The following is a 21,555-nucleotide window of genomic DNA, read 5'->3' on the forward strand; positions in this document are numbered from 1 at the left end:
CCCTGCAGGAGGAACTCCAACATGGGGAATTCCTCCAAGCCCAGAGCCACTGAGGCAAACGCCTGGATGCTCAGAGTACAGGAAAGTGCATGGTAAAGCCTGGAATTGCTGGGCACCCCGAACAGCCCCAGCAGCCGTGACTTTTCATTGCTGGCGTGAAGCTCTCATCACATCAAAGACTTGTCCTCAGGAGCTCTGTTAGAGAAGACTGCAAGAAAGTGAGATGCTTGTGGCAGAAACTCGAGTGCCCAGAGCTCGCAAATCTTTTGGGAAGTGGCTGATGTTCTTCAGATGACAATTTCATTGAACGAGGCTTTTTAGCATGTAGTGAAGAAGCACTCAGTCTCTTGTGTGCTTAGCTGGGCTGGGGAAGCCATCAGGGTGACATCTGAGGAGTCTGTTGGGAAAAGTGTTTCTAAAAATAAAGCTTTCATGAAGTAGATGCTTGGACAGCTGCAGTGATGGGCTTGCTGCTTACTGACATGCTCAGCAGGGAAAAAATCCTTCCAGATTAAAACCAAATATTTCTGCTGTAATGGTTTGGCAAATACAGCAGTTTCCTCACTTCAGAGGAAAATATTAATGAAGTGGCCCAGCCCAGGGGAAGCATCTTCACCACTGGGATGTCTGTCTTTTCTAACTAGGGAAGGTAACAAGGAGAAGGAAGGAGATAGCATGGCCAGTGACAATAGGAATTCTTGACCTAGGACCACCGGCCCTTCCTGCTCCCTGAGGGAGGTCAAAAGTGACAGAGGGAATTAGGTGAGTGAGGGGACACAGCTTGGATGTGAATGTGTGCCTGGGGAAGGGCTGCTCAGCCTGTGGTGGGACTCAGCTTGACACAGGATAAACCCAGCCTAAAACATAGTCCTTGTACCTGCGGTGTCTAAAACCAGCATACTCTGGGAGAAGCCAGCTTGTCTGTCTTGTCCTGCTGAAGCCTTGATTTCATACAGGAAGGGTCACTGTCTGTAGGCACTGAAGCTGCTCCACAGGGGACAATGGGATACTGGGGTGTTTGGATTCGGTTTGTGTCTTGAAGCCAGAACCTCAGCTCCAGCTGCCCTCAGTACCTAGGCTGCTTGCCTACCTAGCTAGCTGGGGTAATGCCCCTGAAAGGCTCAGGAAGCGCTTGTGCTACAGTTGGCACTCTCAGGATTCAACAGTTTACCATGCCTGGCTTCGTTTATCACCTCTTCTTTCCCCCCGATTCGCTCAGGCACTTGGCTGTTGCTGGAGATCACTGAATATTAACAGATCCACTGTGGCAAACCAAAGCATTGCAAAAATCCCAAGCTTGGACCTAGCCAATGTCATGAGCTTGGCTTAAAAATCATGGGGTTAAACCATGTGGACATTCTTCTGTGTGGAAAAGGCATTTCCAGGTGGTAAGAAAACCACCAGTCATTGTGAGGGTCCTGAGACTCGCATTTGTTGTGATCCAACAGAAAGGAAATATGCAACAGTGAAGCAGGCTTTTAAAGAAGCTGGATAAAATTAGACTGTCCTCTCAGATCTGCCCTGCACGAAGTTGCAGGGGGCTGCGGCTCATGAAGGTGAGGAATGCTTCCCTTGAATGCCCAGCTTTGATGAAAAAGCTCTTGCAGAATGGTCATGGCAGCAGTGCTTTGCCGCCTGGTGAAATTACAGTCTTCTGTGCATTTAGTGTAATTAGGGGACCTGCCGTGAGGAAGACGCCGTCGAAAAATGCAAGGAATAGTTGCCAGTTTGCAATGCAGAAGGAAGAGGTGAGGCCCAGGGAGGCGGTGGGTGCTGTGGAGTTCTGAAGAACCAGGTGGCTTGAATTCCCTGCCTGGAGAAAGAGGTGGGGCAGCAGGGAAGTGCTTTTCTTTGGGAGGGTTTTTGTTTGTTTTCCTTCAGGGGCTACAGAGGTGTCAGACTTGCAGAGGGTAGAGCAAGAAAGGACTCTTCTGATCAAAAGGTTGATCCTTGTATAGTCCCTACCTCAGCCTTGCAGTTCCTGGATGATCCTTAGTATCGTTTAGAAAAATGTCCTAGCCTGGTTTTTAGGATGCCAGACCTGCCTGTGAGTTCTTCTCTTCATACCTATTGAGAGCGACGCCTGCACTACCACAGATTTGGTGCCACTGATGGTCAACACGGTAAAACATTAGCTATACGTATGGACGGTTTGTGTCTCTTAAGTCCCCAGATTGGGGTGCCTGCTCCCTGCTAACGTGGGATACGTGCTGCCTTTGCCACTCCCGTACGAGCTGAGCAGGGCTGGAGTCCCTATAGATTCACTTGCAGTGAGAGCACAAGTCACTTGGAGTTCTTGGCTTGGCAAGATTTCCCCAAGGAATGGGTTAGCACTTGTTTTATGTGTGCAAATATCATCCCGCCTGGTTTTCCTGGAAACTGTGCATCGTAGCATGACTTGCCCCCAAAGATTTTTGGCTCTGGAGGCAAGTTTCTCTTCTTGCCCCTCCCCTTGGAATTGCCACCCAGCACCATTCTGGATGTGCAGAGGGGATGGAGGAACTTGTTGTGGCTGGATGCTGTGACTCAGGGAAAGCTTTTTGTTAGCATTCAGACATCAGTGTGGATTAAAATCACCATCCATCAGGAAGCTTCTCTGGCACTTCCATTTGTCATGTGGCTGCTGTACAAAGCAGCCTCATCCCTCTCTCCTGTCTCAGCTCCCGTGCAGAGTACTGATGCTCTTTCTTGTGTAATGGGAGCGGCAGCTGCTTTTCCTTAGTGGCCTGAAGACCAGTTAATAGTTGGGTTGTGGAAGGGGAGAGAATGTCTCCCCTGCACGCTGCTGCCGCCTTTGCAGAATGGATGACCTGGAGGGCTCTGGTTCTCTTGAGCCTGGTAATGTATTTGGCCCACAAATACACGGCTTAGCCCCTAAAGCTGGTTCTTGGGCTTCACAGCTGACTCCAAAGCAAAACCCAAGCGCGAATACGCGGGGGATGAGAGACTGCTGTGTTATATCAGGAATATCCGTTGTCTTTAGTCCAGCTGTCCCCACCCAGCTCCAGACCTTACCTGTTCAGAGCAGACAAAAGTGCTAACAGCTGGTAGCTGGAACCCTTTTGCAGGTGAGGACACCAGGTATCTGCATGTATTTCAGGACTGTTGGTTTGTTTGGTCTGGATTTTACATGTAAGCTGCTGTGGGCTTAAGCCTAGAAACCCAGAGGTGCAGGTCATTCGAAGCAGGAACGGCTTTCTTGTCTACGTTGGCTCTCTCAGGCACTTGCTGGCCCAGTCCACGGCAGGATTTGAGGTCCGCATGTCCCTGGCTGTGTGACCTGCAAGAGGCTTGTTCTGGGGAGAAGAATACATATGAAGAAATTTCAGGAGTTATCTCATGCTCTCCTTCTTTGTTTCCCCAGTTGTGTATGAGCACAGATCCCGGCTAGAAAGATCCTTGCAGAAGGAGCGAGGGGAGCACAAGAAGACGAAGGAAGGTGAGTCTCTTGCACAGGTGACGTAGCAGTGGCCAGCCAACCCTCCAGCTGTCTTGTGGGGAGATGTGTGTCTTGTACCCAAAGCATTTGCTGCCTTCAGGGCCACGTGTGGATGTTGCTGAATGCCCCCAGCTGAGATTCACCCCTGGTTTGTACCTGGAGAATAGTTTAACTGACTTGTCCATTGCCCATGGGCAAAAGGTGCTGGGAGGTGGGTTCTGTTATCTCATATTCCTGTCCATGTCCTCAGTGTAATCTGTGAGTAACAGCGCCCATGATGTGGTGTTTGAGCACTGTGAGTAGTAGTTAAACCTGGCACTAGACTGTGCTTTATTCTTGGGAAGATCTAAACTTTCTGAGAAAAGTGATCTGAAGATGCTGAGCTCTGTAAGTGCTTAATAACATTGGCATCACTGCGCTCCATGATACACGGACAATACAGACTGTCAGATCCTTTAAAGCTGATGTACAAAAGTAGATATACACATGCAGGATATCTTAAGACCGTGAAATACAACGGGAAGTAGAAAGCTGAACAGAGTAGCTCACATACCTTGCAGTGGAGTAGTGTGCTTGGATGTCAGGGCCCTTTGCACCTCATTGTTGTTGACAACTTAATTGCTTGGGTTTTATCTTCAAAACTGGTATGTGGAGTACCATAACTACTCCTTACTCCTACCTGGACTGTGTTTCTGGGAATGCTGACATACAGCATCCAGGTTTGGCTGTAGCTCTGTGGCTACATAGCTAAGGGGGAAGCTGCCTTTCTGCCACCTCTTTCATTTATTTGGTGGGACCAAGTGCAAAAATAAAGCATCCTAATAAACATTATTTTGTCATGGGACCTTCCCGTTTTTAAGGAGGTGGTGCAGATGAGATCAGCAGATGAGTTCCTTTTAGTCTCGCAGAAGCTTTGACTTCTCTTTTCCAGAGTCATCTATTTCAGAGCACCCCAGATCCTCACACTGCTTCAGCATCATCAAAATGTAGCCGTTTGCGTGCTGAAGTAGGAAGTCACCAATGCAGTTGCCTATGGAATGGGAAAGGAAGGACATTTGGGCCCGTCTAGATGGGTGGACAGCTCTCACAGAAAATAGTACCATTCTGGGGGCGCTGAGTGGAGTCTTCCAGCAGCATCTACATTCCAGCTCGTTGGGTTGCAGCCTTTTGCTCAGCAAGGGGCTGATTTCCTTCCTCCCTCCCCCCACTGAAATGCAAACAGATCCGTGTTAAATTCTAGCTCATTAAATTGTCTTCTCTTCTTCCATTTCTAGATTTTTTAGTGTATAAGTTAGAAGCTCAGGAAGCTCTCAACAAGGAGAAGGTATGTCTGGTTTATTCCTCAGCATGTGTGTGTGTAATCCTGGCAAAGATTTTTCTGGTACCACAGCAGTCCTGAGGCCAGTGCTGCTGTCTGGAAGGCATGAAAGACTCCGAGTGTGCATGGTACAAGATGAACTTTGGCTGACTCCACCTTGCAAGGCTGTTGGTGTGTGAGAATTTACTTCATTTTAGGGAAAGACACAGCACTAGACCCATTGTGCCTCCTCTCCCATGTGTGATAACGGAGTAGATGACTTGATAGAGCTTCTGGTGTAGCAGGGAGTCCCGTGCTGCAGCCTGAAAAGAGAATTGCTGTTTCACGGGACAGAAGAGTCCTGGAGAAACTGAAGGCACGCCAGGGAGCATAGAGAAGAAAAGCCATGGGGGTGTTGGGGAAAGCATATCCATTGTTTTCTGTCTCCAGGGATTGGCAAATGATTTCCACTTGCCTGTGGACTTCTTGTTTGGCAGGGAAAAGGGCTCTTAGTGAGGGTTAGGGAGAAACGCATCCCTGGGTTACAGCCTGTCCCGTTCACCTGAGGGTCTAAGGCTGGCTTTATTCCTGCCTCAAAGCATCTGCTGATGAGATGCTGGAGAAGAAGAATTGCTTTTAGCCTGCTCTTCTGCGGATGATGTCATCCTGGTACAGAAAGAAACTCAGGGATAGATATGTTAATAGTCTAATGGCTGGGCAACTCTCTTGTCGTTTGTGCTCATTTTCTGGTAGTATTTCATGCCATATTGAGTATTTAGTGTGTAAGTTAAGTTGTAGGTGGTAGTGGAAATCTCTGTATGGTGGCTAGTTTGCACTTCCACAGTGCTGCTTAGTGTCTCAGCCATGTTGCTTTAAGCTACCCAAACCCACATCCCAGCAGATGTTTGTAAAACTGGAATGGGAAAAGCTGCAGCATGTCCCCTCTCAGGTGCTGCCGCTGCTGCTGGGGGGACTTGGCCTTTGAGCAGAGGTGGCTGGTGGCTTTCACACCTGCGGTGTGGGGACGCTGGCGCCACAGTGAAAAGTGGTACCCTGGGGACAATGGGGAAACCATCACCCTTAGCGAGGCAGGAGCAGATCTGCTAAACTGGTACAGACCCCTCTGCGGGCACGTGTAAACAGCTCTCTGCTGCCGGTTCGTGTAGGTTGAGCTTAGTTTGGGAGTTGCACCGTTACAGGAGTTTGCTTTAGGCTTAGTCAAATGCTTAGCGATCATTTTTTTGTTAAATGGTGAGATTTTTGTGTGTAGGCGAAAGCCTTAGCTCTGGTGCTGTCTGCCTCCCCCTCAGCTGCTGCAAAGAGTGCTCAGCCTGCTTGGGGGGGGGGGGGGGGGGGGGGGCGGGGGGTTGCTGTGCAAAGCTATTTCACCACTGGGCCTGTCCTAGATAAAGAACTGGAGACTGGGGTGAAATACTCTGCATGCGAGTCAAGAGAGGGCAATTAATTAGCTGGTGGCTGGGGGGCAATTAATTAGCTGGTGGCTGGGTGGTTTAGCGAGCGTTCTCCAGCCGTGTCAGGCTGCACGTTCTGCTGGTCACCTTGCTGGGCTTGTCCCCAGTCACCGTGTGCGAAGGGGCAGCAGGAACTTGCTGGTGGTGCAGTGGCCGGACAGGTGCTGGCATGTGTGTCTCCCTGCCTTAGGGTTTTTTGGGTTCTAATGGCACTGTTGAATTTTTTTATTATTTTTTCTTTTCCTTTCCAGCAAGATTCTATGAACAGATACGGGGCCCTCAGTTCCCAGCACAAGATACTGAAGGTAAGAGAGGAGTCTGCTTTCACGTACTCACCGTCTGCTGCGTGTTAAAGAACGCTCCCTGGAAGGAGAGTCGGTGCTTTCGCTTCCCAGAGATGCCTAGGAGAGACCAAGGGTTGCCAGCAGCTAGTGCCAGCAGAGAGGAAGGAGACCACACAGGGGTGTTGATCTACATCCCTTCCCAACTATTCAGGTTCATGGGAGTTTCCTATTTATTCTGTTGGGCTTTGTATCAGATTACAGCCTTCACCTATATCTCATGTCAACGGCAGTCTTTGTGCAGTTAATTGCACAGGAGTTCTGTTGTTCAGCGTGTTCTTTTCTGGGTCTCTTAGTTGTGAAAATGGGTCTATTCATTGTAGCTTGCTCTTTGGGCTGATACAAGGGATTCCAGTCCATGTGAGAGGCTGGGGGGGGGGGGGGGGGGGGGAGCTGCTTATAGCATTTTGTAGTTTATCACACGCTGCACCTGAAGCATATCTCGATGTTAAAGTTCCGTTAGAGCACTGCAACTACGGCTGGTGATGGTGTGGGGATTTTTAAATGTTTTTAGTTAGAGCATTGGCAGTGAAATGGTAATTAAATTCTGGGATGCAGAAAGAGGGCTAGGTTCCAGCAGCCCTTAGCACCGCTGGGTTGTGTTTCCTGAGCAGAGCTGGACCTCCAGCTGCCTGGCTTTTGGATTCAAAGTTTGGGAAAAGGGAAGTACAGTTCTGTCTCTTGGGTATTATCCAGCACTGTGGATTCTGGGAACACTTTGCAATAGTAACGTTCCTCTTCATAGCAACTGCAGGCTGAGCAGAATGCTCCGGCTTGCTTGTCTCAAGGGGACAGTGAGAGCATTTCGTCCTGGCTCACTTTCTCTTGCTTCCTTTTACTGGAGGGGGGGGCATCATCTATTTTTTTAACTAAATTTACAGCTGCTGAAAGACAGGCCAGCCCTTAGGACTGCAGTGTGGTAATTTTAGCTTTCCCCCACCCCAAACCAGTATTCAGCTCAACTTCTAGCTAATATGAGACTATGAGTAATGCTTCTGTTACTAAAGCACAGGTGACAAATGCTTCCCACCAGTACTATCTTCCTCAGGAGGAAGATTTCTGCCAGCAATACCATTACCTAGGACGTGGACATGTAATTCTGAACAGAAGCAACTAACTCCGTTAAGCTGGAGGGACCAAACATGACCAAAGACTTCCATGAAGCCACATCAGCATAGCTGGCGTTGGTGGTTCTGGCCACTGCTGTCATTCTGATCGGTACTGAAGTCGTCTATGACTAACATCTGCAGCTGGCACGCCAGCCTCAAAGGGGCGAGGGGCTTGACTTCGTGCAAAAACAGCAGCTGCAGTAGTTGCCTGTGTCTGGATTCCTGCTGGGGCCAGACTTTGTCTTAACAATTCCTTTCATCCTCTCGAGTGGAGATTAAAATCTTTTTGTTAACATCATTCTGCAGAATGCATCCTAGCATTCACTGCAGTAAGCAGGCAAGGAGGCCGGCAGCTTTAAACAAAAGATTTTTGACTTGGCTTCCTGAAACTGCTGGAACCTGGAAACTTGCACTGAGGTGTGCCCTTCCTTTGCTCATGGGCCAAGCACCCAGTGGCTGATTCCATTTGGTTCGATGCTCTCTACAAAGCTGCTTTCTAAATTGTGGCAGAAATACAGGCGTTTGGGGCACTCTTAATTTCTTCTTTCTCTTTTCCTACCCATTTCCCGAGAGACCTCAGTGAGACAGAGCTGCTGCATCTGAGGCACCGCATGTTGTCTGGACAGCAAAGGGAAGGTGGGATGGCAGGACTTGCTGGCCCAAATTCATACAGCTGAGTTGAAGGACTCCTGATTTTTGAAAGATTAGCTGATGTCCTGAATGACATGATTTCCCCATACTGCAGCTTTGGGCAAGACGGGCAGGGGCACAGTGAAATGCTGTGGCAGCGTGGTCTGTTTCCCTCGCCCCCAGCTGCACTGGTACATGATTTGCACAACACTCATGCGCTGCATCTTGCAGTTTCTGCTTGACAGAGTGAAGCAGCGTATCTGTGAGGTGGAGAAGAGAACTGACATCCAGCCGGATGGGCAGCTCTGGGCATGAGAGGTTCCTGGCTTCCTCAGGACTGCCAGCATATACCCAGCTTTGGCAGAACTGGGGGGATGAAGAATGCTCTGCTTACAGTTAAGTTGCTCCTCTGAAAAATAATCACAAGTAGCATGTTCCAGACCTCCTGTCCTCCAAGTGCAATAAAACAGCATCTTTAGATTCCTCCTAAAGTTTGTGTACGTTGGTCACTGCCATCCTTAGAAACCAGCTGAGAGTGAGGATGCTCTGGGTGCTTAATGAGCTGGACTGGGCCGCAGGTGCTTTGTGTGACCTTGGTCAAGGCACTTATCTCTCTCGTCAGCTTCCTGCTGCCATCAAAGGATGGATATTCCCTTCCTTCTTCCTGACCGAGCAGTCTGGGGACAGGCATTATGCACATCACCTGCCAGACAGAATATGGGCTAGAAATTAATTGACCTGAGCTAACGAGGGCTTAAAATTCCTTGAATTGCTTGGAGTTCCTTGTTAAAATCAATTCTTCCTTGCTAATGGTGGTGGCTTCTGAGGTGTTTAACATCAAAATGATTTTAGGGATGTGGTTCCTCTGCAGTGCTTTCTGCCCGTGGCTCTGATGAGGACTGCAAGTACCTGATGTCATTGAAAGCCAAAGCAGGAATCTTTTATTCTTTTCATTTTGTGATCTAATTAACCTGACATAGTGGTGTCTCTTCTTTCTTCTGTCTCTGGGACCCCTCCATACCGATAGCTTTTTCCTCTGCATCGGATGTATTTTTAGAGCACAGTTATTTCTCTCCTTTTAGCGGAGGATAATTGCTTCAGGGAAGAATGCCTGGGCCACCGATGCTTTGTTTTACTGGGGACAGATGCAATGACAGATAGCATTTAGAGGTTTGGGTTTTTTAAAACAGATGATGGTTGGGTTTTTTTTACAGGAAGGGTGATTGAAATTGCTGCCCGAGTCCTGAAGAGCTATTGTGTGGAAGGGCCAGGGTTCACCTGTGAGCCTATCAATCTGCATACATAATTGGTGTTGACAAACTGAATGTGGAAGGACTCTCTAGGTTACCATGGGAACAAAAAAGGAGGTGAATTCTGGTTCAGTGGGTCTGAGCAAAAGGATGTCTCAGCACGTTTTGTTCTTGTGGCCTGCGAGAGGGGAGGGGAGAAGAGAACAGTTCTTCAACCCACTTCTGTCTGGTGGATTCTCGGCCTGCTTGAAATAGTCTGTGGCCTTGTGAGAGCCTTGTTATACCACCGTCTTATCCCACGTCACTCTGGGGAATGCAGGCTCTCTCTAGTTTCACTACGTGAGAGGCTGTGGTATCCTCATGCAGGGGTCTCCCTCCTGTTCTGGCAGCTTGGCGCGGTGGGTGGGGGAGCAGCCAGGCTGTTGGGAAGCAAACCAAGCAGAGAGAACAACCTGCGTGTTCAGGTGTCTGTGCATCCTAAGGGACTAGCAATACCTGCACACGGAAAGGCAGCGGGACTCAGACCTTAGCCCTACTTCAAGGTGAATTACTGCCGTACTGCAACGCACAGACCAATGCCCCGTGGAAGCTATCCCTGCAGGTAACGTCCTGCAGCATGTCTGGGGCTCTGGAAATGACCTTGGATTTGTGCAGCATACCACAGGCATTTGGTTGGATATCAGCAAATATTATAGTTTGAATTGCTCTCAGAGCATGGTGTGCAGGGAAGTTGGGAAGGCATAGGAGTATTTCTTGGCTGTGTCTCAGAGTCTCCATCTCTTTTGCAGGCAGGAATGGCCTTGTCACCGTGTTCTGCTTCCATTTTAGTGGCTTCCAAGGAGACCTCCAAAACTTCTTCACAAGGCAGAGTCCTTTCTGTCATTTTGCATCCTTCTTGAACCACTGAACACAAAGAATATTTTATTGTATCTGGGATTTCTAGCTACCTTACTGGAGGAATGAACATCTTTTCTGCTTCCCCAAGCAACTTATTAAAAAAGAGGCACTTGAGCAGCACTTGGCAATAGCTAAATTACTCTTCTTTTCCTTGTATCGACTCTTTGTCACTTCTTTTCATATTCAGAACCAGCATGAAGATGTCAAGAAGCAGCTGCTTGACCTGCAGCTGCAGCACAACAGCTTGAAACTGGAACATCGTAAGACACTGGAGACCCATAGTCAGAAATATGCCCAGCTGCAGCAGGAGAAGGACAATGAAGTCGCAAATTTACAGGGTGAGTGTGATGGAGAGCTGAGAAAGCACCAGGCAGAGCAAGGACTACTGAAGAACAGAGTTCAGGAGAGGACAGTGTTTCTTCTACAGGTCCCCAAAAGGTCTGCAAATGCTGTAGGAACTGTACGACAGTGAGTGTGCTGCACCCGAGCCCTTCTGTACCTCAGCTGGAGCGTTGTCCTACCTCAGGGTGGTGGTGCAGGAACAAGGGCAGTGTTAAAGATGATTCCTGAGGCTGCGTTGAGGGGAGGCGAGGGGCGCAGAGCAGGCTATCAAGCAGCTTCCCCATGCGAGGGAAGCCCTTGCGGTTCACAGGTGGTGTTTTTGTGTTGGAATACACACCACAAAAGCCCCTGGCTGCTTGGGCCGGCAAGTGCATTGGTCAGTGTAGGGTCAGAGAGGAGAGGAGCTTCCTTTTTTTTATATAGCCCCATGGGAGACTGCATGACCTTGGGTTTAACCAGACTTTGAGTTCTCTGGCATTCAGAGACCCCTGCACCGTTACACTGTACGAGGCATCCTTGGTTTCTGCCAACACCAGCACTTCCATGGTGTTATTTTGAAAGTCTAATTGACTTCTGTTGGCTGCTTACTTGTACAAGCACTTGCTTTATTTGTGTACAATTTGTGCAGAGCCAGGTAAGATAACAAATTACTGTGCCAGATGCTAATCATATTTAGATTAAAACAGTCTGTGTCCCAAGGAGGTCACCCTCAAAGTGGGTAAGATAAGCCAAAAGTAAAAGGCAGGAGGCTATGCAGAGGCACGTGCCTGTGGCTCCCCAGGAGGCTGGGGCAGAAACAACAGGGTCATCCACCAGATAACGCTGCCTTACCCTCTCCTTCCTCTGGTGGGTGAGCCTAACTGACTTGGCAGAGATGCTTTTTGTGGTAGAGATAAAACATTGTGACATTTAGGTATCCCATCTGTTTCAATACACATTTTCCACTATTCTGTACGCTTTTTGACAATGGAAATCGGTTTCTATACTACTACAATACTGTAAATTCTAACATTTCAGCTCGGGAGCAAATTAAACACACTTTTTGTAATTAATGGTGTAGGTCTATAAAATGCATTTAATGGTGCAAGTATTGCAGAGAATGCCGATCCCTTTCATTCCCAGAGAGTAGTTTCTATTTAGTCTGCTGTTTAATTAGATTGTGGGCTTTTTAAGGTTCACATCTGTTCTTACTTAGATTAGGTCTGGGAGAGCAAAATCTGTTGATGTTTTGTTTGGTTTTTTTCTCTGATCAACAAAGCCCTACTATCTGATGAGCAATCCTGGCTTAGAAGGGGGGGATTTAGCACAAGCAAGCAAAACCTAAATATTTGATTGTCTTTCCTTGAAATATGCAGCCCTCCGTGAAGTAAGAAAACAAATTCTGCCAGAGAAAGGAGAATAATGACCAGAAAAACAAGTGGAAGAAGGAAGCTGGTCGGGAAGGTCGGCTTAAGGCTGAGATAGTAATATTCTCTGCCCATCTTCCTAGGCTACTGTTGGTACCACCTCTCTCCTGTGCTTTGAGCTCAAAACTGGCTAGTAAATCTTCCCTTAAGTATTGGTAACCATGCCATGCAAAAGAGCAAGACAGTCTCCTGAGAGGTGGCAAAGACAAGGAGCTAGCAGCACTGCTAATGCCTCGTTTTCTTCCGTTATGCTCCACCAGTACTATATATCTCTCTCCCTATAACGTGCCCTCAGGAGGCAGGTGTTGGAAGATGTGCCTCTGCCAGCGGGTATAACAGACTAGAAGAGGTATCTGAGCAGTGGGCATCGCTCAGGGCTGTTAAAATGGAACTGAGGGATGTGTGCTAGATTCAATTGCAGAAATAAAACCCTTGCCCCAAGGATACTGGGGGAACACAGAAGCCCACTGGGAAGTATGAAGGATTGCTTTCACAGGTGGAACTGGGTCTGGTAGCTCTTCTTGGTGGTCCTGGTTGCTTTGCAGCTTTGGGGCAGCTCTCAGGTGGGTGACTTGGCTACCTATGTGCAGAAGGTGCTGGGATCTGGGGGTGATGTAGCTGTGCCATGGGACCCAATGGTTGTGGTGCTGTTGGGGTATCTGTGCCCCGTTCCTGAAAATCCCTGCTTCTGGAAGTGGTTTTTGGATGCTGGTTAATGGGTTATAAGGATGTGGTCGGATAGCTGAAGCTCCCTGGTCTGGTTAGCTGGGCCCTGTTTAATCCTGTTTGCCTCTTCCCTCTACTCCAGGTCCTCTCCTGCTGCGTTATGAACTATTTTCTCCGCTGCTTTACAGGCACTGCAGTCTGTTCCGCATTTTGCCACCCCCAGCACAGCCTGTCTGCTGTGCTCCCCTCCACTAATTCTGTAATCTCCTCTTTAACTCACCACACGTTGGCACAGCCTGCTCTGAAGGCAGAGGGTAGTTTTGATCTTTGAGCTTCTGTTGGAGATAAGGACTGTGTAGTTACTGAAACAGAGCTGAAATTTTCTTCACGTTGACACCAGCGATAACTCCTGATGAGGTCACTGGGACCAGGATTTCATGTCTGCCGTGCTGGTGGCAGAGGAAGGACCTATAATGGCATGAAGGTTTTGATTTCCAGTTTCTGGATATGCTTTGAGGACCTAGATAGTACTGAGATGCTGGCTCAGGGAAACTGCAGGATTCTTTTGGACATCTTTCCCATGCTTGAGATGCTTTGAGTTCTCTTGAAGGCCGGGGGAACATCTGTACTGTAGTTGGAGGTCTTAGCAGTAGCAGTCTTGTGCTAGCTGTCACCTAGCCTCGACTAGCTGTCTAAAAACATATGCCTTATTCAGTGCTCTAGGCCAGCACCCACAGCTGTGCGTGCTTTCAGCACTGTGTGCAAGGTAACTCAGTTAAAGCTGCTCTAAATATAGTCCCATAGGACACGATTCCGTATTTCCTTTTGGCTGCAGGAAAAACAGAGCCTTCTTTTCTTAGTTTGATGTTAACCTTCACCGCAAGGCAAGAACACAGCACCCAACCTCAATGGCAAAATGCCCTGTCCCAGAGATGAATGTTTTATAAAAAAAGATCTATCAGTGTATTCAGAAATATCAATAATCTTGAGCTGAAATCTTGCATGAAATTCAGCCTACAGCAAAGTGACCACTCTGTTAGGGGAAAAATTCCATCCTTGTCCTGGCAGGTGCCACTGTGTTTGCAGAGAAATCCCAGTGCCTGCAGCTCTAGCGATGTTTTGAGAGCTTCAAGATCCAAAATAAGGCTGACCTTTTTTGACGCAGCCTGTCTTTTTATTGAAGGATACACAATTACACTCAAGGCAGTGAAATACAAGTGCTTTGTGTGTCTTGTTACTGAAGTACTTAGGAGTGTGCAAAGAGCTTGTAAGGAGCCCAACCTGGGGGCTGCAAGGCACAAGGTTGCTACTTAACAGCACGGAAATAAATGTCCCTCAGGACTAAGTTGTGCTGTGATCGCTTTCTTTAAGCACGTTGTGGGAGTTTTTGTTTGTACCATCCTTTCAAGAGGCAGCTTCTCTGTGCGGTAGGAGGGAACCTCCTTGCTGGCTCTGCTGTGGGTTCAGGAGACAGGACGGACCCCTCTGGTAGTTGTTTCTCAACCTTCCAGTTACTGCAGGTAGGGGCAGTGGCTGCTGCTCGCTGCTCTCTCTGCTATTCGGCTGCAATGGATAAGGGAAATTAAACAAATACCCAGTTCCGAGAGCAAGCACAGCAAGAGCCTGACCCGATAGCAATCGTTAGCAGAGAGACTCCGGAGAGGAGGAAGCTCCTTCGATGGCAGGACTCCCGAGGGCTGGAATGATGATTCACATTTGTCAGTGTGGCTAGTCCCTAGCTAGTGCTTCGCTGTAATTCCTGGGCTTGGAGAGATCTGTGAGGTCAAGAGGAATTTATGGTAAGGAAGAGAGATACTACACCTCCAGAAATAGCTCTCATAGGCAAATGTTGTCTTCTTTTGCAGATACAGTCTTTAAACTCAGAGAAGAGAGCAAGCTGCTTCGGAAAGCGCACCAGGAAGTTCACTCTCAGCTCCTTAATGCGCAGGTAACCAACAAGGGGGTGTTTGTGGCCACATGGGACGATCTTTTACGGGTTCTGGGTGCATCATCAGGTATTTAGATAATAAATCTAGTTATCAGCTGTATTCCAGTGTGGTGAGTTGCCTAAAACAGTGCTGGTTGGTGCTGGTAGTATAGATGCATTCTGTGCAAGTAAAATTCTCCAGCCTGGAATCTGTCCCAGTGGCTGAAAATACAGGTACGCTACACAAGTCTCTGTGGTTCAAGTGAGCATGAACCAGCATAATTCCAACCCTGGAATGCCTCCTGTCACTTCCCGGTGTCTCAAATACTTCCACCCTAAATGATGATTAATTGCCTCTATTTATGCCTATAAAATTAATTGCAGAGAGAAAAAGCAACACAGAGGTGCCTTCCCTAGCTTGCTGGGACTGCAAGTAAATATGCAACAACCCTGGCAAAAAGGTCCCTGTTTGCATCTCCCTGTGAAGCCTTAGAGAGGGGGGACCTATAAAAAATTTAAAGAGCTATGTTAAAAAGTTAAGTTTGGTAATATGTATTTGAGCGATGCTTTGAGAGGCCAGAGCAGACATGCAAGTGGTCTTGGGCAGGGGAAAAAACCAAAGTCTTTGTGGAGACGTGTGGTGCTCGTGCTATGGAGGTGGCGTGGTGCTCGTGCTACAAAGACGGTGTGAGCCTTTTCAGCACACTGGGAGTCCTGACCTCGCAGAACTCTGCTCATGCCAGCTGAAGCCGGGAGCCCCCAGATGACTTGGGAGAAGGGAGAAAGCAAGCAGGGTGTGCTGGGAAAAGTGGGAGGACTTCGTGTTTCTACAGTGTCTGTCTGAGGCTCTTGTACTGAGCCGAGACACGAGCAGCTTTGTAAATACACTGTAAAAGTCACGTCACAGTATGAATTAGCCTTTTCTGTTGTTAATTAGCAGCCTTCTGTCAAGCAGTCCCTTGGATTATAGGATAAGCCCAGAAGCAAGGAGCTAGTTGTGGTTACATGCTGTTGACAACTGATTCTTTCCCTGAACTAGATGCTGAGCTTGAACTAGAGGTGCAGGGGGGAGTGGGTTTTGATTTCTAAAAGATTGCTTTGGAGTCCTGGCCTGATCTGCCCTACAAAATAGCAGGGGCGAAGTGGCTCTAGCGCAAACTGCACAGAAAACTGGTCACTCCAGGCAGGAAGGCCAGGTTACTGGCATTGCAAGCAGCTGTCTGACAGCTCTTTGGCTTGTGTCAGGTGTGGTTTGAGGGGTTTCGGGTGGACCATCAGTGTATTTGACTTGCCTGCCTTCATTACTGTGACTTACCCCTGAGCTGCTGTCCCACCCTGCTCCTCCATCTGGCTCAGGCAGACCGGCAGGATTCTCCGCAGGGATGCGCCTGCAGCATGCTTGTCGGAAACTAAGCAAAGGCTTTCAGTCTCCACGGGGGTCAGTCCAGGAAGCCCATATCAGGCACTGAAACAGCATGTGATTATGAGCTGCTCCAGTGCCCTGGCAAGCCTACATTCACGCCTCCTGCTACGAAATCGCATCTCAGCCTCTATTTTCAGGCCTCCTGACCAAATTTTCAAAGTAGCTGCCAACGTCACTCCTCTGCAGTTTGTTCTCAAGCAACACTGAGAACATCGTCTCCAATTGTATGGGCCTCTGCCATTGACAGCTTGGGTCAATATCAGTTGATCAAAGGTCCTCTGTCTGTCGTGATGTATTCCTACTGTCTTGCTGGGTCGCTGCTGAGTGCATTTGCACCTTGTAGGACCAGTCCTGAGTTACTCTTCAGCAGAGTGCCCTTAAAATGCTGTTCAACTAACCGTGCTGCATTAGAGAATGCAATCAGCAGTTCAAGTGTGCAAACTAGGACGTACTCTGAACACTTTTAAAAAAAAAAAAACAACCAAACCAACAAACCTGGGCTAGATACAGTTGAGGCTCCAAAGTCAAGTGCTTGCAGACTGGAAAACATGGTGGCAGCTTTGTGCTGCCAGTTTTAACTTTTGGCCCTTTCAGTCTTGTGACCCATGGGAAAAGTAGTTTGCAAGAAAGCTCGCTGTCATTTCATGCCAAAATTAAGAGTGAGCAAGAGTGAAAGGATCTGCCCTGCATGTGGGAGACACGACGCAGCTCCCTGCTCTGAAGGTACCAGACAGTCGTGTAACGAAGTTGTGCTCCAGCCATCTGTCTGACTGCTATTTCTGGCTCACAGAAGTGGCAGTGGTTGGTCCCAATGATTTCAGAAAATACTTTGGATCTTTTTAACAATGAGGCTAGTATTAAATCTTCAAGCTTTCTGTTTGGTTTTCTGATCAGTCCTTTGTGGTGTCTGGTCAGTGTTTCATAATACAAAGGCGAATGGAATTGCATTTGCCTTCAGTGGGGTGAGATGCTGTACATTGGAGCAGACACCACAAAGACTCCCAGCTGTTTTATCCCCACTGCAGTTCTTCATCGCAGTGTCGATTTGCACCAAGTACCCTGTTCTTGATCTTGCTTCCTTCTGGCAGGTGAAAGTTTAGAGGAGCAATTTGCATTCTAGACATGTTCATTTTCCAAGGATTCTAACGTGTTTCACAGCCCAGCCTGCAGTAGCTGTCATATCAGTTAGTCTGCCAGGTAAAACAAGGCACGGAGGCATCAGGTGGTGTACGCGCAGCTTGCTGTGACGGGGTGCAAACAGCATGTGGGAGTCTGTGCGTTAAGGCTGGTCTAAAGCTTCTTTCCCTCTAGGCTGACCACCTTAACAGGCTTCTGAGGGGTGCAAATCTTGCTTCCATCTGGCTCGTTCTGACTGCAAGCAGCCTCCTGCTAGCTAGAGCTCTAGCGCGTGAACTGTTCTTGGCTTCCTTTGCCTTTCCTCATTCCTTTTGTGTTAGCTTTGCTGAGTGGTTTTGTTGGGTTTTGTTTTGGTTTTCTTAATGTTAATTTTAAGGTCAAATTTCAGGGGGAAGAACTGAAATCAACAGAGCCTACTCAGGAATTAATTTCCTGCTAAAACTTTCCTTGCTGCTTGGAAGCTTTCCTACTCTGCCCAGTCCCTAATTTGGTCCATTTCCAGGCACCCTGGCAAGTATACAAAAAGCTCTCCCCCCTCACTTTCCAATAAATAACCGGGTTAGGAGTGGGGAGCTTTTCCTGAGTAGCTTTTTCAAGCCCTACTTTTCAGGGTTGGAGATGGAAGAAGTAAGCTGCAGTAGAGAGAAAAGTGTTGCATTTGCTTAACAGTCCAGGAGAATCAATTTTCATTTGTCTTGCAAATTAAATTGAATTGTCAAATAGGATTATGCCAATTACTGTCAGCCCTGCTGAGATGAGCGTGTCCATGGAGAAATAGCCCCACAGGAAGAAAAAAAAATAAGCTGACCTGAAAGTATGTGCATGTGAGGCAAAGGAGGACCTAACAAGACCCAGGACACAGTTCTCATGCAAAGGCAGGAGTTATGTCAATGGCTCATGCGCTAAATAGCAGTGAGCAAAGAATCGGTGTCCTGGGTTGGCACTTCCAGGGTAAAAGTATGCAATAAAATAAGATGCAAGATGGCAAAGGGGGAATACAGAATATCCATGAAGTCTGGAGGGAAAGCTGAAGACTAACTAGCTTGGGCTTGTCATTAATGGTGATGGATTATCTCCAGCCTTTCATATATATAAAAATATATATCATCTTTAGTAGCATATCTGTGCTGAACAAGTGGCCATAAAAGAGTGACTGTTCTCAGCAAGGAGTAGCTTAACCCTGTTTATTGTGTGAGGTTTCTCTGTCCCCTTCTCATCCCTTCAGGCCCAGATGGAAGAGTTCAGGCAGCTCAAGGAAGCGCTACAGAAGATGCCAAGTTTCAAAGGAGGAGGAGCTGGGAAGGGGCAGCAGCAGTTTCAGGTGCTGAAGGAGCAGCCCGTGGTGCCAGCCAACAGCCCATTGCAGCTCGTGAGGCAGAAGGTAAGGGGAGGAAGCCCAGGGGAGGAAAGTTCTCCAGGGCTTCTGTGGGATTTCAGCAGGGGCTTTGAACTGGAGAGAGCTGAGTTTGTGCCTTTAGAGTTTGCTCTTGTCCCTTCTTCCTTGCAGGCTTTTCCAGTCAATCAGGAGAATCGCCCAGTTGGGAACCCGCTGGCATCGCAAGTCTCTGGGGTTCAGAAGCAGGCAGATCGCCCTCCGCTGCAGGGCCAGAACTCGTACGGTAACGACAGCCCAAGGCCACAGGCTAACGTGCTCTTTACCCATCCAGCCCCACTGCAAGATGCCAATTCACTGCCAGATGCCGTGCCAGCCTGGCCAGCAAGACTTGGGGATGGCCGTGTGATCCGATTCACCCGGACCATGAACAGCCTACCAAATGGGAACCCAGTAAGTTCTGCACACTTGCTGCTTGTTTTGCGTAGCCCTTGCTTTTGAAGCTCAAAACTATGATATTTGCAACGACACTCGTATGTGCATCCTGCTTCCCTGATGTGGAAATTGTCCTGGCCTCAGGTTTCAGACTCCTGTGCCTTTAGACTTTGCTTTTGAACTCCTTCCTTGCAGGCTTTTCCAGGCTTTAAGACTTTGTGGTTTAATGGCTGGGCTCAGATGAATGGGCTAGAGTTCTTGTTCTGGATCCTGCTGGACCTGCAAAGAGTAAATTGTAAAGGCAGCTCCCCTGTCTCCTGGAGTGTTTGAGAGTGAGCTTATGGAAAGCAGATCTCTCAAAAAAAAATGACAATAATTGCAGTGTGGTTAGACTATAATTACAGTAACTCTTACAATAGCAACATGTGGGGGAGTTTTTTTAGAGGTGGTTTTGTTGTTCCTCTTCTCTTGGAGATTTCACCTACCCAAGACAAGCTTAGGTCACATAAGATCCAAATTATTTCCTCTTAGCTGTGTGGAAGAAGGACCTCTTTTACTGCAGGCTGGCTGGATAGGACTGTGGATTTGCTCTGGAGCACTTCTGGATCTGTTGTTCCTTGATAAAGGGTTTTCTGGCCCATAGGCTTGCCCAAGTGCACAGGAGATCTGTCAGTATCTGGTAGGATTAGGAGCCTGTGTATATCCCAAGCATATGCATCTTCTCTGCAGGACCTAAAGATGGTGATGCGCATTCAGGTGAAAAGCAACGCGGAAAGCCAGGCTCCTGGATTGTCACTGCCTGATGTGAAACAACCCTCTGCAGCAGAAAAACCTCAGATGCCAGAGAACCACCAGCCTACAGGGAACAAACAGGTGCAAATGCAAAGGTTGGTGGAACAAAACTCTCTTCTACTCTCAGTGTTCAGGCTGACAGGTACCATACAGGCTTGTCCCTGGTCTGTCTTTTCCTGTGTTTATTGTGGTTTCTACTTGAAAGATGGTTGAAGAAAGTGTTAGTTAGTGGTTTCACTGTCATCTAATTCTTGTAGCTGAATGTTGCTGCCAGATCTTTTTCTCTGCTGAAGCAGAAGACTATCATGTTGCAGGCAATGTTGTGTGATTGAATGCACAGAATGCTGTGGGTGCTGTGCTGGTAAAAACAAAACAAAAGGCTCTTGCGTTACTGGTGCACGCTCTGCAGGCTGCCTTTGTATTTTCAGCTGTTTGATAAAGTGTTTGTGTGGGGAGGAGGGAGAAAGAGGAATTTACTGCTGAGGGAGCTCAGGTCAGCGTGGATTTCCTCCTACTAGCTAGAGGAGAGGGTGGGATGGGAGTCTGAACTGACTTAAAGAAATCTCCTCCCTTTCAGTGACAGTGACTTAAATATCCTGTTTTGCTTAGCAAACTGCAGAAATTCTGCATGATGGAAGCGACCCATCTGCAGCAGCAAGGGTGGCTAAAAATTCCTTCGGTTTCTATAAATAAGAGGCATTAAGTTGTATATTAAAGCTGCAACTTGCTCATTTTTTCCACTCATCAGTAAGCTGCCAAGCTCTGCAGGAACAACCAGACCTTGAAGATCTGAAAGCTTCTCATCTCCAAGGTTATATGGTAATCCAGAAGCAGCAGGCAACCAGTTCCAATTAGGTACTAAGAGTTTTTCTGGTTTTGCTTCTAGGGCAAAGACAAATTCCCAGACTCTGTATTCTCTCTTCTGTGTTCTCTTTCCTCCCAGGGAATGGAGCTTGGGTTCCTGTTGCCAGTGCACTTCTGAGGTATGCTAGGGATTTTCCTTTACAGAGCCTGATTAGGACATGAAAAGTCAGAGAGGTCTGAGACCTGTGATCCCCAAACAGTGGGGTTTATCCAGAATGGGTAGAACAGTTTACAGCAATAGTTTATGCCAGAAATGAGGACATAACCAGAATCCATCAGACAGCCCAGGCTTTTGTCTTGCCTATGTTCCTGCCTGCCTGCACTCGATGTAGTTGGTAACAACTTCAGCTCCATCTAGAGAAGTCAAACCAATTCGACCGTATTAATACAAAGATCAGGGTTTACAATAAAGACATGGAACTGGTATGATCTTCCGAGCTTAGTTGAAACCTTGGTGTTAAAATTCCCTGCAACTTGGACTGTTTTCTGCAGACCTGTTCTTGGGGTAAACGGGAGAGGAGAGCTCTGGGGAGAGGAGTCCCTTGGAAAGGGCAGAGGTTCAGAGAACGGCATGGACCTACCCATTCCATGCAGGTAACAGAACGGATAATTCCTACAGCATGCTACTTGTATTGCTGTAGTACCTGGGAGTCTAGTCAGGGACCAGGATCCTGTTGTACTGGGTGTGGTACAGGCAAAACTGTTTACTGTCTCGGCAGCACTCACAGAAGACCAGTTTGTTTTGCAAAAGGAAGAAAACGTCTTTCTGAGGCTGTAATTCATCAAAGTCTGGCC

General features: G+C 47.9%; 1 protein-coding gene across 2 annotated transcripts in view; it reads left to right on the forward strand.

Moving 5' to 3' along the window:
* The window catches only part of LOC308061394 (uncharacterized protein), a 45,571-nt gene that overhangs the window by 15,183 nt on the left and 8,833 nt on the right, over nucleotides 1-21,555 (forward strand). For both annotated transcript variants that reach the window (XM_080381300.1, XM_080381299.1), the window contains exons 2-9: nucleotides 3,365-3,439; nucleotides 4,714-4,763; nucleotides 6,460-6,513; nucleotides 10,623-10,773; nucleotides 14,715-14,797; nucleotides 18,562-18,717; nucleotides 18,844-19,122; nucleotides 19,834-19,991. In XM_080381300.1, the coding sequence (XP_080237426.1) occupies nucleotides 3,365-3,439; nucleotides 4,714-4,763; nucleotides 6,460-6,513; nucleotides 10,623-10,773; nucleotides 14,715-14,797; nucleotides 18,562-18,717; nucleotides 18,844-19,122; nucleotides 19,834-19,991 (1,006 nt within the window). The remainder of the gene's footprint in view (nucleotides 1-3,364; nucleotides 3,440-4,713; nucleotides 4,764-6,459; nucleotides 6,514-10,622; nucleotides 10,774-14,714; nucleotides 14,798-18,561; nucleotides 18,718-18,843; nucleotides 19,123-19,833; nucleotides 19,992-21,555) is intronic.

The sequence above is a fragment of the Falco punctatus genome (genome assembly GCF_963210335.1).
Source record: "Falco punctatus genome assembly, chromosome: 3".
Classification (NCBI taxonomy): Eukaryota; Metazoa; Chordata; class Aves; order Falconiformes; family Falconidae; genus Falco; species Falco punctatus.